General features: G+C 38.7%; 1 protein-coding gene across 15 annotated transcripts in view; it reads left to right on the forward strand.

Annotated features, from left to right (window-relative positions):
• LOC121369350 (RIMS-binding protein 2-like) overlaps positions 1–18,218 on the forward strand; it is a 228,093-nt gene that overhangs the window by 13,665 nt on the left and 196,210 nt on the right. The window contains exon 1 of one of the 15 annotated variants that reach the window (XM_041494358.1): positions 15,328–16,817. The exons of the other annotated variants lie outside the window; for them this stretch is intronic. Within the exon in view, the coding sequence (XP_041350292.1) occupies positions 16,737–16,817 (81 nt within the window). The 5' untranslated portion in view covers positions 15,328–16,736. Of the gene's footprint in view, positions 1–15,327; positions 16,818–18,218 lie in introns of those variants that run through there. 15 annotated transcript variants of the gene reach the window in all.

Consider the following 18,218-nt stretch of genomic DNA (forward strand, 5'->3'; position numbering starts at 1 on the left):
CTATTTCCAGCTCTATTATGTCTGTCTGTCTCTATTTCCAGCTCTGGTATGTCTGTCTGTCTCTATTTCCTTCTCTGGTATGTCTGTCTGTCTCTATTTCCAACTCTGTTATGTTTGTCTGTCTCTATTTCCAGCTCTGTTATGTCTGTCTGTCTCTATTTCCAGCTCTATTATGTCTGTCTATCTCTATTTCCAGCTCTATTATGTCTGTCTGTCTCTCGATCAGCATGTTAGACACTAAATAGCCATAGTTTAAAATGTGCTGGGGTGTCATTAAATTACATTTCTTTCCTTTGATTTGCTGGGACCTGTATGACTAACACTCAGGTATTATTATTACCTGTGGTTGAATTCTTGACTTGCTGAAGTCAGCTGATAGTGTTTGGTATTGAGTCTACTGTGTACACTGTTAATATGAATGCAATTTTTAAATGTCATTCACTTTCCTGGTGAGGTTTTTATCTGATAAAACTTTATACACTGTCTGTATTATGATCTATAGCCTTTTTCAAACTTTGACGTGCATTATTCATGCACACATACCTGCTCATTCCATTATCATTCTTTATCAAATTATCTTTAAATATAACTGCATATATAAGATGTGTCCAATAACAGTTTAATGATTGTTTACATACAGTCTTTATCTTAGATATGTATTGTACGGAAACATATGTTACACAACAGATAACATATGTGTTCAGGTATATTTCTGTAATCACCAATGATCTGCACAGGTAAAGGTTTAACAATCAGCTTAGCATTTGATCACCTAAACACTGTGGTAATATATTGTTTTAAGATTTTACCTGTAACTCAGAACAAACAACAAGCGGTCCAATATTTCGGTGGTAGTTTAATGTTTTGTGATTTTACTGTAACTGATGTAATATTGACAAAGGGATTGTACTATAGTTGATCTTCAACTCTACCACAAAAACAGAAGGACAAATAATGTTTATTTCTAAAAGTATTTTAATATGTCAATCTTTGTTGAAGATAACAGAATGTGAATAGCAGTTCAAGGCAGTTGTGCAAGTACATATTAAAATAAAATATCTTTAAAATTACTGAACAAAACAAGAAACAAAAATCACTTTAATTTTTAATTCACTTTAAATGTGGTTAACCTTGAGCAGGCTTTTGGTAATTGCATAAATGAATGGGTTTGTTTTTTGTTTTGTTTTTTTTACCTCCCATCCCTGTCTTGGACAAAACTCTCTGGTGAAGTCAGATGTTGTGCCCACGACAGGTGTACTTGGAACAGTTCTCTGATGGAAGCATGCCAAACATTACCCACACCCACACTCACAGACCTCCCACATATAAAGACTTGATTATTTATACATCTGCATTACATAGGACCAAGATGACATTATGTATGTGACACGAGCACATATTGCGATACTGCAACACAGTCACAGCATTGCAAGCTCAATAAATAGCTGGTAACAACCTTGCGGCAATATAGTAACTACCGCGTTTCGAGCTAGTATTTGGAACCTTTTCACAACCTTGCCGCAAGCTTGCGACGAGCTTCTTGCAACCTTGCGATGAGCTTCTTGCAACCTTGCGATGAGCTTCTTGCAACCTTGCCGCAAGCTTTTTGCATGCTTCCGACGAGCTTCCTGCAAGCTTATTCAGTTTAAGCTAGTATTTGGAACCTTTTTACAACCTTGCCGCAAGCTTGCGACGAGCTTCCCGCAAGCTTATTCAGTTTAAGCTAGTATTTGGAACCTTTTTACAACCTTGCCGCAAGCTTGCGACGAGCTTCCCGCAAGCTTGTTCAGTTTAAGCTAGTATTTGGAACCTTTTTACAACCTTGCTGCAAGCTTGCTACGAGCTTCCCGCATGCTTGCGACGACCTTCCCACAAGCTTGCGACGAGCTACCCGCACGCTTGCGACGAGCTTCCTGCAAGCTTGCAACAAGCTTCCTGCAAGCTTGCGACGATCTACCTACAAGCTTGCATCAGTGGCAGCCATCTTGCATCTTGTATAATTCTTAAAAAAACCCACAATGGTTTTAAAGTGAAAAACATGAACAGTTAAAACAAAAAAATAGGTGCTACATGTTGTCAGATACTTAGGCTACAAAATTAGTTTACCTGTCTGATAGACATGTTCCATTTATGTGGGATAGTCTTGACTAAACTAATATGCTAAAAAGCTCCTGGTCCTATATTCTTCTTCTTCTTCTTGTTTTATGTTATATTCCTCCACTATCTGGAGATCCACACTGGTGTAAAGTCGTTTGTTTCTTCTTGTTTTCTTTTTTCTCCTGTTCCACCAAGCAGGATTCAACCAAACTTGGTCCAAATGATCCTCTTATAGACCTGACCAAGTGTTGTTATTTTTCAGGCCAATAAAAATTCCAAGATGGCCACCCTGGCCTCTGTATAACTGAGACATTTTTAACTTTTACTCAAGTTCCACCATGCAAATTTAAACCATATGTATTCCTAATGATCCTCTCATGGCCCTGACCAAGTTTGTTATTTTTCGGGCAGATTTAAAATCAAGATAGCTGTCCTGGCCTCTGATTGACAGAGACATTTTTTTGCTTCTTTTCAAGGTCCACCAGGCAGGTTTCAATTAAACTTAGTCCAACTGATTCTCTCATGACTTACTAAGTGTTGTTATTTTTGTGGCTGATTCAAAATCCAAGATGGCCACCCTGGCCTCTGATTGGCTAAGACATTTTCAACATCTTCTCAAATTCCACCAGACTAATTTCAACCAAACATGGCCCATGTCATCCTCTCATGGCCATGCATATGTTATTATTTTTGGGGCCAACTGAAAATCCAATTATTACAAGATGATTCTGTTTTAACCATATTGTATTATCATTGTATGTATTAATATTAATTTTGTTTTAATTATTATTGTAAATACTATCTAAATCTGTAACATGTATGTTTGGTTGTTTAGCCACTGTTCCCACTGAATTTGATAAATCATATGAGAAGTTATGAATTAAAAAAAAATAACCATGAAAATTATTTGGACTTTTTCTCCACAAGTGTAGACATGCTTTCACAGTTGAAGATATACATGCAGCAAGCTTACAAAAATGAAAACATGCTTGCGGGAAGCTTGCACAGTTGAAGATATGCATGCAGCAAGCTTGCAAAATGAAAACATGCTTGCGGGAAGCTTGCACAGTTGAAGATATGCTTGCAGCAAGCTAGCAAAAATGAAAACATGCTTGCGGGAAGCTTGCACAGTTGAAGATATGCATGCAGCAAGCTTGCGCATGCTTTCACAAATGAAAACATGCATGCGGCAAGCTTGCAGAAATACTGACTACCTTACGCGAGCTAAATGTTATCTTGCAAATAGCTTGCATTGCTTGTACTACCTTGCAACAACCTAGCCACAAGCATGCATTTTTGTTTGGGAGTGGCGGTATGATGAGGCCTGTGTACATGTATATACGATACTGCAACACAGTCACAGTGGCGGTATGCTGAGGCCTGTGTACATGTATATACGATACTGCAACACAGTCACAGTGGCGGTATGCTGAGGCCTGTGTACATGTATATACGATACTGCAACACAGTCACAGTGGCGGTATGAGACCTGTGTACATGTATATACGATACTGCAACACAGTCACAGTGGCGGTATGATGAGACCTGTGTACATGTATATACGATACTGCAACACAGTCACAGTGGCGGTATGATGAGGCCTGTGTACATGTATATACGATACTGCAACACAGTCACAGTGGCGGTATGCTGAGGCCTGTGTACATGTATATACGATACTGCAACACAGTCACAGTGGCGGATGCTGAGGCCTGTGTACATGTATATACGATACTGCAACACAGTCACAGTGGCGGTATGAGACCTGTGTACATGTATATACGATACTGCAACACAGTCACAGTGGCGGTATGATGAGACCTGTGTACATGTATATACGATACTGCAACACAGTCACAGTGGCGGTATGCTGAGGCCTGTGTACATGTATATACGATACTGCAACACAGTCACAGTGGGCGGAATGATGAGACCTGTGTACATGTATATACGATACTGCAACACAGTCACAGTGGCGGTATGCTGAGGCCTGTGTACATGTATATACGATACTGCAACACAGTCACAGTGGCGGTATGCTGAGGCCTGTGTACATGTATATACGATACTGCAACACAGTCACAGTGGCGGTATGAGACCTGTGTACATGTATATACGATACTGCAACACAGTCACAGTGGCGGTATGATGAGACCTGTGTACATGTATATACGATACTGCAACACAGTCACAGTGGCGGTATGATGAGGCCTGTGTACATGTATATACGATACTGCAACACAGTCACAGTGGCGGTATGCTGAGGCCTGTGTACATGTATATACGATACTGCAACACAGTCACAGTGGGCGGAATGATGAGACCTGTGTACATGTATATACGATACTGCAACACAGTCACAGTGGCGGTATGCTGAGACCTGTGTACATGTATATACGATACTGCAACACAGTCACAGTGGCGGAATGATGAGACCTGTGTACATGTATATACGATACTGCAACACAGTCACAGTGGCGGTATGATGAGACCTGTGTACATGTATATACGATACTGCAACACAGTCACAGTGGCGGTATGATGAGACCTGTGTACATGTATATACGATACTGCAACACAGTCACAGTGGCGGTATGCTGAGACCTGTGTACATGTATATACGATACTGCAACACAGTCACAGTGGCGGAATGATGAGACCTGTGTACATGTATATACGATACTGCAACACAGTCACAGTGGCGGTATGCTGAGACCTGTGTACATGTATATACGATACTGCAACACAGTCACAGTGGCGGAATGATGAGACCTGTGTACATGTATATACGATACTGCAACACAGTCACAGTGGCGGTATGATGAGACCTGTGTACATGTATATACGATACTGCAACACAGTCACAGTGGCGGTATGATGAGACCTGTGTACATGTATATACGATACTGCAACACAGTCACAGTGGCGGTATGCTGAGACCTGTGTACATGTATATACGATACTGCAACACAGTCACAGTGGCGGAATGATGAGACCTGTGTACATGTATATACGATACTGCAACACAGTCACAGTGGCGGTATGCTGAGACCTGTGTACATGTATATACGATACTGCAACACAGTCACAGTGGCGGAATGATGAGACCTGTGTACATGTATATACGATACTGCAACACAGTCACAGTGGCGGAATGATGAGACCTGTGTACATGTATATACGATACTGCAACACAGTCACAGTGGCGGTATGCTGAGACCTGTGTACATGTATATACGATACTGCAACACAGTCACAGTGGCGGAATGATGAGACCTGTGTACATGTATATACGATACTGCAACACAGTCACAGTGGGCGGAATGATGAGACCTGTGTACATGTATATACGATACTGCAACACAGTCACAGTGGCGGAATGATGAGACCTGTGTACATGTATATACGATACTGCAACACAGTCACAGTGGCGGTATGATGAGGCCTGTGTACATGTATATACGATACTGCAACACAGTCACAGTGGCGGTATGATGAGGCCTGTGTACATGTATATACGATACTGCAACACAGTCACAGTGGCGGTATGATGAGGCCTGTGTACATGTATATACGATACTGCAACACAGTCACAGTGGCGGTATGATGAGGCCTGTGTACATGTATATACGATACTGCAACACAGTCACAGTGGCGGTATGCTGAGGCCTGTGTACATGTATATACGATACTGCAACACAGTCACAGTGGCGGTATGATGAGGCCTGTGTACATGTATATACGATACTGCAACACAGTCACAGTGGCGGTATGATGAGGCCTGTGTACATGTATATACGATACTGCAACACAGTCACAGTGGCGGTATGATGAGGCCTGTGTACATGTATATACGATACTGCAACACAGTCACAGTGGCGGTATGCTGAGGCCTGTGTACATGTATATACGATACTGCAACACAGTCACAGTGGCGGTATGCTGAGACCTGTGTACATGTATATACGATACTGCAACACAGTCACAGTGGGCGGAATGATGAGACCTGTGTACATGTATATACGATACTGCAACACAGTCACAGTGGCGGAATGATGAGACCTGTGTACATGTATGTGTACATGTATACGATACTGCAACACAGTCACAGTGGCGGTATGATGAGACCTGTGTACATGTATATACGATACTGCAACACAGTCACAGTGGCGGTATGATGAGACCTGTGTACATGTATATACGATACTGCAACACAGTCACAGTGGCGGTATGCTGAGACCTGTGTACATGTATATACGATACTGCAACACAGTCACAGTGGCGGAATGATGAGACCTGTGTACATGTATATACGATACTGCAACACAGTCACAGTGGCGGTATGATGAGACCTGTGTACATGTATATACGATACTGCAACACAGTCACAGTGGCGGAATGATGAGACCTGTGTACATGTATATACGATACTGCAACACAGTCACAGTGGCGGTATGATGAGACCTGTGTACATGTATATACGATACTGCAACACAGTCACAGTGGCGGTATGATGAGACCTGTGTACATGTATATACGATACTGCAACACAGTCACAGTGGCGGTATGCTGAGACCTGTGTACATGTATATACGATACTGCAACACAGTCACAGTGGCGGAATGATGAGACCTGTGTACATGTATATACGATACTGCAACACAGTCACAGTGGCGGTATGCTGAGACCTGTGTACATGTATATACGATACTGCAACACAGTCACAGTGGCGGAATGATGAGACCTGTGTACATGTATATACGATACTGCAACACAGTCACAGTGGCGGAATGATGAGACCTGTGTACATGTATATACGATACTGCAACACAGTCACAGTGGCGGTATGCTGAGACCTGTGTACATGTATATACGATACTGCAACACAGTCACAGTGGCGGAATGCTGAGACCTGTGTACATGTATATACGATACTGCAACACAGTCACAGTGGGCGGAATGATGAGACCTGTGTACATGTATATACGATACTGCAACACAGTCACAGTGGCGGAATGATGAGACCTGTGTACATGTATATACGATACTGCAACACAGTCACAGTGGCGGTATGATGAGACCTGTGTACATGTATATACGATACTGCAACACAGTCACAGTGGCGGAATGATGAGACCTGTGTACATGTATATACGATACTGCAACACAGTCACAGTGGGCGGAATGATGAGACCTGTGTACATGTATATACGATACTGCAACACAGTCACAGTGGCGGAATGATGAGACCTGTGTACATGTATATACGATACTGCAACACAGTCACAGTGGCGGTATGCTGAGACCTGTGTACATGTATATACGATACTGCAACACAGTCACAGTGGGCGGAATGATGAGACCTGTGTACATGTATATACGATACTGCAACACAGTCACAGTGGGCGGAATGATGAGACCTGTGTACATGTATATACGATACTGCAACACAGTCACAGTGGCGGAATGATGAGACCTGTGTACATGTATATACGATACTGCAACACAGTCACAGTGGCGGTATGATGAGACCTGTGTACATGTATATACGATACTGCAACACAGTCACAGTGGCGGTATGATGAGACCTGTGTACATGTATATACGATACTGCAACACAGTCACAGTGGCGGTATGATGAGGCCTGTGTACATGTATATACGATACTGCAACACAGTCACAGTGGGCGGAATGATGAGACCTGTGTATATGTATATACGGAATTTGTCTCATGACTGCTACTGTTTGTTTTCTTAACCTGGCCTCAGACCACAATTAATTTCGCTATATGTTTCTATATAGCCTTAGTGGCTATAACATTTTTATTAATATCAGCAGGCCCGTGAAGTTTTGTATGTACCTTTGCCTGCATGGGGGACACATACCCTGAAAAGGACAACCCCTGTTGTCCAGCTCTTTCTCCCAGCATATTGGTTTAAACAGACACACCCTCTAAACCAGGCCGGAGTACACCCATTTTACACAAAAAGCACTACTTTTGCATGGGCCGGAATTACCACAAACAAGTCTTCAATGTCAACAAGTTACACATGTTTACAAACTACATGCTATCCCCTGTCACTTCAGTCAAACAGTTGCCACTTCATAGCTGTCTGCCATGAAATAATCACAGTCAAACAGCAGACTACTTGCGCGGTCAAACTTCCGGATTTTGGACAACCAAATGGGAAGATAACTGTAATCTGAGGCCACCTGTGCTAGATGTCGCCAGACTTTGAAATACAAATACTCATATTTACAAGGGCTGGCAGAGAATCAGTTTTTGTGTGTCTTTCGAATACATGGTGCCAAAACAATCACAGTCAGAGGAATTTGTTTTAACAGATATCTAATTGTCAAGTATTATTACTGTATCCATTAGAGTGTTGATTCATGGGAGAATTTGTTTTCACAGATATCTAATTGTCAAGTATTATTACTGTATGCATTAGAGTTTTGATTCATGAATTATATTTAGCAAATATTAATAATGTAGTTTGTTTTGTTTAATCACACCACTAGAACTCATTCATTAAATAATTATCGGCTGTTGTGTCAAATGTTTTATAATTCTGACACATAATCTTGAAAAGAAGAAAACCTGCTTTTATTTTCCATTAGCAGCAAGGATCTTTTAAATACACTCTTCTATACTATAGAGAGGATAGCACATACCATGGCCTTCGATATGCCAGTCATGAAATAAGGGGCCTGCTGAGGGAATGTGATCGGCAGAGGTAAATTCTTCAGGTATACATAACATTACATAATACATGCTTGTATTACATTCATGTCAACTGTTTTAATCATATTTGTTAACAGACTTGCCTTTTTTTCATCATCAGCTTTTATATAAATACAATACTAACAAAACATTTCTATGCAGTAAAACATTAGAAGAAATTGAAATTTGAGAGACAGATGGTTCAGTACACTAATTGATGAGAGGAGTCGCACAAAGTCATTACAGCTTGAGTATATCATTTGAGATTTTAGAAAGATTATCCCAGTCAGTGGGCCCATTGGGCTATTTCTTGTTCCAGCCAGTGCACCACGACTGGTATATCAAAGGCTGTGGTATGTGGTATGTGCTATCCTGTCTGCGATGGTGTATATATAAAAGATCCCTTGCTGCTAATGTAAAAATGTAGCAGTTGAGACTATGTCAAAATTACCAAATGTTTGACATGCAGTAGCCAATGATTAATAAATCAGTGTGCTCTAGTGGTGTTGTTAAACAAAACATATTTTATAGAAAGAAAGAAATGTTTTATTTAACGATGCACTCAACACATTTTGGATCGGGACGTAGCCCAGTGGTAAAACGTTCACGTGATGTGTGGTGGTCTGGGATCGATCCCCATTGGTGCGCCCATTGGGCTATTTCTTGCTCAGCCAGTGCACCACGACTGGTATATCAAAGGCCGTGGTATGTGTCATCCTATCTGTGGGATGGTGCATATAAAAGATCCCTTGCTGCTAAATGAAAAGAGTAGCCCATGAAGTGGCGACAGCAGATTTCCTCTCAATATCTGTGTGGTCCTTAACCATATGTCTGATGCCATATAACCGTAAATAAAATGTGTTAAGTGTGTCATTAAATAAACTATTTCCTTCCTTCAACACATTTTATTTATGGTTATATGTCGGAGGTAGGCAGTGTCTGATTTAAAGGGGTTTCACTGTATGTGAATTCAAATATCCCCAACTTACATTGAACACTATAATCAGTGCTGTATTACAACACTTACATTGAACACTATAATCAGTGCTGTATTACAACACTTACATTGAACACTATAATCAGTGCTGTATTACAACACTTACATTGAACACTATAATCAGTGCTGTATTTCAACACTTACATAAGTACTTTATCAATATTCTTTTTATGAAAATAAATAAAATACAAACAGTCATACAGAAAGAAGATGAATATTAAGTTATCAAACATTTCAACAAGTGTGTATGACAAGCCGTCCCGTGGAAGTCAGTGTTAGACAGACGGGTTTCTCTCTGGGTTTAATTCACGTGTGGCGGTGTTCACAAACAAACCTCTCGTTGGCCGTAATTGTTTGTTGGCGACCGATCAGGTGTTAAGATTAGTTACCTGTCCATTGTTAGAATGTTAGCCTCTAATAGACTGCTACACCATGCTGTCCACCGGGTTTCTTTGATTGGATTTCACGCCTCCAGTCAACCGTGGGATTGATTTACTGGTTCAAGCAGGATCTGATACGCTTGACTGACCATTTGGAACTTTCAAATCAGAACAGATATTTGTTGGTCTTTATTTTCAATGTTGTTGTTGGGAATTTTCATTTAAGAATATTTTTTCAAACATGAAAAATGGGCTGTAAACCTACATGCATGTATGTCCCATCCTACAAACATGTTTTTTGTAAATAATTTCATTTTGTTTTGACGTAAGAAGAAAAGTAAAAATGTTTTGGAAAATAACAAAAAATACAATTTTTTTGTGTCAGTTTAGAAAACAATCTGCTCAGAAATAAACAACTTCCATCATATGAAAAGTGGTGTTTCCTGTGAGAATCCTGACTATATATATTAAGATAATTATGTAAATATTACAACAAAAACCTTTTCCTGCAGGGGGTGAGGCATGGTACAGTGCTCAATTTATGCACGGTAGGTTTGGGATCGATCCCCGTCAGTGAGCCCATAGCGTTATTTCTTGCTCCAGCCAGTGCACCATGACTGGTACATCAAGGGATGTGGTATGTGCTATCCTGTCTATGTTATACATTGTTTTAACTCCATATACTGTGTTATATACATTGCATTATTTAACACCATATCCTGTACAGTATGTTATACATTGCTGTAACTCCAAATACTTTACAATGTAGTATACATTGCATTATTTAACACCATATCCTGTACAGTATGTTATACATTGCTGTAACTCCAAATACTTTACAATGTAGTATACATTGCATTATTTAACACCATATCCTGTACAGTATGTTATACATTGCTGTAACTCCAAATATTTTACAATGTAGTATACATTGCATTATTTAACACCATATCCAGTACAGTATGTTATACATTGCTGTAACTCCAAATACTTTACAATGTAGTATACATTGCATTATTAACATCATACCCCGTACAGTGTGTTATACATTGCTGTAACTCCAAATACTTTACAATGTAGTATACATTGCATTATGTAACACCATATCCTGTACAGTGTGTTATACATTGCTGTAACTCCAAATACTTTACAATGTAGTATGCATTGCATTATCTAACACCATATCCTGTACAGTATGTTATACATTGCTTGAACTTCAAATATTTTACAATGTAGTATACATTGCATTATTAACACCATATCCTGTACAGTATGTTATACATTATTTTAACTCCATATACTGTGTTATATATATTGCATTATTTAACACCATATCCTGTACAGTATGTTATACATTGCTGTAACTCCAAATATGTTACAATGTGGTATACATTGCATTATCTATACAAAAATTGCAAGCTTAATAAATAGCTGGTAACAACCTTTCGGCAAGGTAGTAACTACCGCGTTTCGAGCTAGTATTTGGAACCTTTTTACAACCTTGCCGCAAGCTTGCGACGAGCTTCTTGCAACCTTGCGACGAGCTTCCTGCATGCAAGCTTATTCAGTTTAAGCTAGTATTTGGAACCTTTTTACAACCTTGCCGCAAGCTTGCGACGAGCTTGTTACAAGCTTGTTGCAACCTTGCCGGAAGCTTGTTGCAACCTTGCCGCAACCTTGCGGGAAGCTTGTTCAAACCTTGCCGCAAGCTTGTGGGAAGCTTGTTGCAACCTTGCCGCAAGCTTGCGGGAAGTTTGTTGCAACCTTGCTGCAAGCTTGCGACGAGCTTCCCGAAAGCTTATTCAGTTTAAGCTAGTATTTGGAACCTTTTTACAACCTTGCTGCAAGCTTGCGACGAGCTTCCCGCAAGCTTGCGACGAGCTACCCGCACGCTTGCGACGAGCTTCCCGCAAGCTTGCAACAAGCTTCCTGCAAGCTTGCGACGATCTACCTACAAGCTTGCATCAGTGGCAGCCATCTTGCATCTTGTATAATTCTTTAAAAAAAAAACAATGGTTTTAAAGTGAAAAACATGAACAGTTAAAACAAAAAAATAGGTGCTACATGTTGTCAGATACTTAGGCTACAAAATTAGTTTACCTGTCTGATAGACATGTTCCATTTATGTGGGATAGTCTTGACTAAACTAATATGCTAAAAAGCTCCTGGTCCTATATTCTTCTTCTTCTTCTTGTTTTATGTTATATTCCTCCACTATCTGGAGATCCACACTGGTGTAAAGTCGTTTGTTTCTTCTTGTTTTCTTTTTTCTCCTGTTCCACCAAGCAGGATTCAACCAAACTTGGTCCAAATGATCCTCTTATAGACCTGACCAAGTGTTATTATTTTTCAGGCCAATAAAAATTCCAAGATGGCCGCCCTGGCCTCTGAATAACTGAGACATTTTTAACTTTAACTCAAGTTCCACCATGCAAATTTAAACCATATGTATTCCTAATGATCCTCTCATGGCCCTGACCAAGTTTGTTATTTTTTCGGGCAGATTTAAAATCAAGATCGCTGCCCTGGCCTCTGATTGACAGAGACATTTTTTTGCTTCTTTTCAAGGTCCACCAGGCCGGTTTCAATCAAACTTAGTCCAAATGATTCTCTCATGACTTACTAAGTGTTGTTATTTTTGTGGCTGATTCAAAATCCAAGATGGCCACCCTGGCCTCTGATTGGCTAAGACATTTTCAACATCTTCTCAAATTCCACCAGACTAATTTCAACCAAACATGGCCCATGTCATCCTCTCATGGCCATGCATATGTTATTATTTTTGGGGCCAATTGAAAATCCAATTATTACAAGATGATTCTGTTTTAACCATATTGTATTATCATTCGTATGTATTAATATTAATTTTGTTTTAATTATTATTGTAAATACTATCTAAATATGTAACATGTATGTTTGGTTGTTTAGCCACTGTTCCCACTGAATTTAATAAATCATATGAGAAGTTATGAATTAAAAAAAAAAAAACCATGAAAATGATTTGGACAGCTTTTTCTCCACAAGTGTAGACATGCTTTCACAGTTGAAGATATACATGCAGCAAGCTTACAAAAATGAAAACATGCTTGCGGGAAACTTGCACAGTTGAAGATATGCATGCAGCAAGCTTGCAAAAATGAAAACATGCTTGCAGGAAGCTTGCACAGTTGAAGATATGCTTGCAGCAAGCTAGCAAAAATGAAAACATGCTTGCGGGAAGCTTGCACAGTTGAAGATATGCATGCAGCAAGTTTGCACATGCTTTCACAAATGAAAACATGCATGCGGCAAGCTTGCAGAAATACTGACTACCTTACGCGAGCTAAATGTTAGCTTGCAAATAGCTTGCATTGCTTGTACTACCTTGTAACAACCTTGTAACTACCTTGCAACAACCTAGCCGCAAGCATGCATTTTTGTTGGGGATATAACACCATATCCTGTACAGTGTGATTTACATTGCTGTAACTCTAAATACTTTACAATGTGGTATACATTGCATTATTTAACACCATATCCTGTACAGTGTGTTATACATTGCTGTAACTCCAAATATGTTACAATGTGGTATACATTGCATTATTTAACACCATATCCTGTACAGTGTGTTATACATTGCTGTAACTCCAAATATGTTACAATGTAGTATACATTCCATTATTTAACACCATATCCTGTACAGTATGTTATACATTGCTGTAACTCCAAATACTTTACAATGTAGTATACATTGCATTATTTAACACCATATCCTGTACAGTATGTTATACATTGCTGTAACTCCAAATACTTTACAATGTAGTATACATTGCATTATTTAACACCATATCCTGTACAGTATGTTATACATTGCTGTAACTCCAAATACTTTACAATGTAGTATACATTGCATTATTTAACACCATATCCTGTACAGTATGTTATACATTGCTGTAACTCCAAATACTTTACAATGTAGTATACATTGCATTATTTAACACCATATCCTGTACAGTATGTTATACATTGCTTGAACTCCAAATATGTTACAATGTGGTATACATTGCATTATTTAACACCATATCCTGTACAGTGTGTTTTACATTGTTTTAACTCCATATACTGTGTTATATATATTGCATTATTTAACACCATATCCTGTACAGTGTGTTATACATTGCTGTAACTCCAAATATGTTACAATGTGGTATACATTGCATTATTTAACACCATATCCTGTACAGTGTGTTATACATTGCTGTAACTCCAAATATGTTACAATGTGGTATACATTGCATTATTTAATTGCACATACATGTACTGTACTCTACATTGCTATATTTAATGGCATATATGGAACTATACATAATTTAATTGCATGTACAGCACTATACATAATTTAATTGCATATATTCAACTATACATAATTTAATGGCATATATGGAACTATACATAATTTAAATGCATTTATTGAACTACATGTGTATACATAATTTAAATGCATTTACGGAACTATACATAATTTAAATGCATTTATGGAACTATACATAATTTAAATGCATTTACAGAACTATACATAATTTAATTGCATATACCGTACTCAACTATATATAATTTAATTGCATGCACTGAAGTATACTAATTTAATTGCATATACTAAAATATACATAATTTAATTGCATATACTGAAGTACACATTGCAATATTTGACTCCATGTACTGTTCTGTACATTGCTTTAGTTAACTCCATACTTATCCTATGCTATAGACTTACATGAAACATTACTTATGTCAAAGTATACACGTAATGTGCTACAAACATGGAATTATTTAAATACCTCAGTTTTTATTTGTAATGATGGATGGACTAATTACTATCAACAGTTGTCAACTTACATAAACTTCCTCACAACAACATGTGAAATCCACCTGTGTCCAGGATACATCTTCCGGGTACCAGGAACAATGTAGGCCAGTTAGACTCTGTAATGACACACAATTTAATCCTGGTGAAATATTGCGCATAGCAAGACAACCATCTGTTGCATGCATGCTGAACCAGGCAACAGGCAAGCATGTATGTTATTGATTTCTACGTAAACTGTCCCATCACTGGCATTGTGCGACTTTGTCACACAACACATTCTCTCTATTATTTTACCTGTGGAAATTAGCCTGTAATCACGTGAGACCATCTCCCGTACACAGATACATATATATATATATATATCTAATATATATATTGTGTGAGAATGAAGTGGATAAGAGTGGGATTACCGTGTCTGTAAATTGAAAGCGAGAAATGACAGCGGCTGAGAGGTCCTGACTGAGAGCGGTGAACATTGTGAGTAATGAGCTGGGAGTGTGAACAAACTTAGAAGGCCGGCTCCACATACCTACCTGTCCAATTTGTGTTTGATGTGCGGCCAGCTTCCAAATGATAGGTGTGATTATTTACCTGGACAAACGACACTTACTTGTGTGCTTCTCACCTGCGTGTGCTGCATCCCGAGTACTCGCCACTCGGTCTGCTCACTCACCACAACTTCTTTAAGCGTCGTCAGGTCGGCAGCTGCTAGGTTTGATGTTGTCTTGGAAATGCTGCTGTCACGGTGTCGCCCTGATGAGGATGCCTGCAGCAACGATGTCGACAATGATGATCAGGAGTACAGGGAAGATCCGACTGACCTGCGAATGCCGACGTTTCATCTAGCGGAAAGTCAGTCGTCGTTCGTACCTGTACATTTCATTCCCTGGGTGTGTGCTTTCAATTAAACGGCAATATGTTTGGAATTTAATCTATTGTTTTAGGTATTCTCTGATGTTTAGTGGGTTATTCTGAATACTGTACTATATATAAAGGTGTATTAAAGAAAAACAAACCAAACCTATTGATGGATATGTGAAAACTTGTATGTCATTTACCTGTGTATTTCATTCTCTGGATGTGTTATGTCGATTATGCCACCATCTGTTTTATATGTTCTCCACTGTTCATTGCCGTATTCAGAATATTGTGTCATGCATAAAGTTGAATAATTTCATACAAAACCTGTTGATGAAATCACGAAAACCTGCATTTATTTACTGTTTATGAAATCACGAAAACCTGCATTTATTTACTGTTTATGAAATCACGAAAACCTGCATTTATGTACTGTTTATGAAATCACGAAAACCTGCATTTATTTACTGTTTATGAAATCACGAAAACCTGCATTTATTTACTGTTGAAAATGGATTCTATACCAGTGAAAATGTTTTATTGTGTTTTATCTTATTATTGTGGTTCATGAAATTGTTTTTTGGCAGTTTTAATGTTCATGGTTTCTTACAAATATCTCAACATAGTTACTAACAAACAATACTGAACTGTCAGCACTTGCTTTTGTTAATATTTCTTGGATTTACGTCACATATTCATACAAGATTTCCTCTATGAAGTGTTCCAATTGATTTTATTGTTATTATTATGGCGATGGCAGTTTAAATAGTTTAACCACTGGTCACACCCAGTGAGAGAAGTATGGGCTGACGCACCTGTTACCAGGCAGTAGCTATGAATGGAATTCACCCTCATCTCGTTGAAGCCATGACACAAGGCAGTGACCCGCGGGACGATGCGTTTCAGCTATGGGAGGTTTGTTAGACCGGCCTTTCACTCTGCATCATCGCCAGGTGGCTTCAAAACAGCTGACTGTTGACACTTTCTTATTTCTCTCTCTCTGCAGTTGATTGTTCCAGTTTAGTCACTCTTTATTTGGACTTGGATTTTTTTGTTTTAGTTAAAGATTTTTTCATTATTTTCCTTTTCGTTCTGGTGTTTCAAGTTTTCTCTTCATTTGGACTTGAATTTTATTTCATTGAAGATTTTCTTATTTTATTTTATTTTTTTAATTCTGGTTGTCATGTTCTGATGTTTTCAAAATAACTTATTTTATTTAATTGTCTCTTAGGTTGGTTGCACATTTTTCTTCCATTTGCATTTTAAAACACATTTTAAAAATGTTTTACTTCAGTAATGCTTTTATTGTATAATAATTATTACTTGTTTAGGTTTGATTATGGATCAGTCATATAACGGATATCAAATTCAGCTTTTTACTTTTGAGTCCATCCATTTTTAAAAAAAGAAAGAAATGTTTTATTTAACGACGCACTCAACACATTTTATTTACGGTTATATGGCATCAGACATATGGTTAAGGACCACACAGATTTTGAGAGGAAACCTGCTGTCGCCACTACATGGGCTATTCTTTCCAATTAGCAGCAAGGGATCTTTTATTTGCGCTTCCCACAGGCAGGATAGCACAAACCATGGCCTTTGTTGAACCAGTTATGGATCACTGATCAGTGCAAGTGGTTTACACCTACCCATTGAGCCTTGCGGAGCACTCACTCAGGGTTTGGAGTTGGTATCTGGATTAAAAATCCCATGCCTCGACTGGGATCCGAACCCATTACCTACCAGCCTGTAGACCGATGGCCTAACCACAACACCACCGAGGCCGGTCCATTTTTTAAAAATGCTGTAACCCAACCAACACATACACATTGTCCTCTGCCATGGCTCCCCCTGCTTTTCAAATCTCTTCTTTCTTTTTTAATTTCAATGTTATATAATAATATAAAATAAAATGCATGATGAAAATAGTAACATGGATAAAAGGAAAGACATGTTATAGTTATATTACCTTATGCTGTAAAAGTGTGAATGAGTAACAATGATAATTTATCATATACAGTGTATCATAACTGCCAGCACTATAGTAAAATTTAAACTTGTACCTGTAGGCTAAACTTCAAGTCTTGAGTCATAATAAACTTCAAGTCCTGAGTCATAAGTCGACATTCTGAAATGTTTATAACCTGCATAGACATGCAACTTTGACAACATGTTTTTATTGGTATGTTCTAATCTGTCCATTGGTTTACATGTCTGTGCTAATTTATTCCTAGAGTAATGCTGTGTTATATTCCTTAGTTAAAACACGCAAACCAACAGAATGTAAATATAAACTGAGGCATTTGGACTTAT

The sequence above is a fragment of the Gigantopelta aegis genome, chromosome 3 (genome assembly GCF_016097555.1).
Source record: "Gigantopelta aegis isolate Gae_Host chromosome 3, Gae_host_genome, whole genome shotgun sequence".
NCBI classification, from domain to species: Eukaryota; Metazoa; Mollusca; class Gastropoda; order Neomphalida; family Peltospiridae; genus Gigantopelta; species Gigantopelta aegis.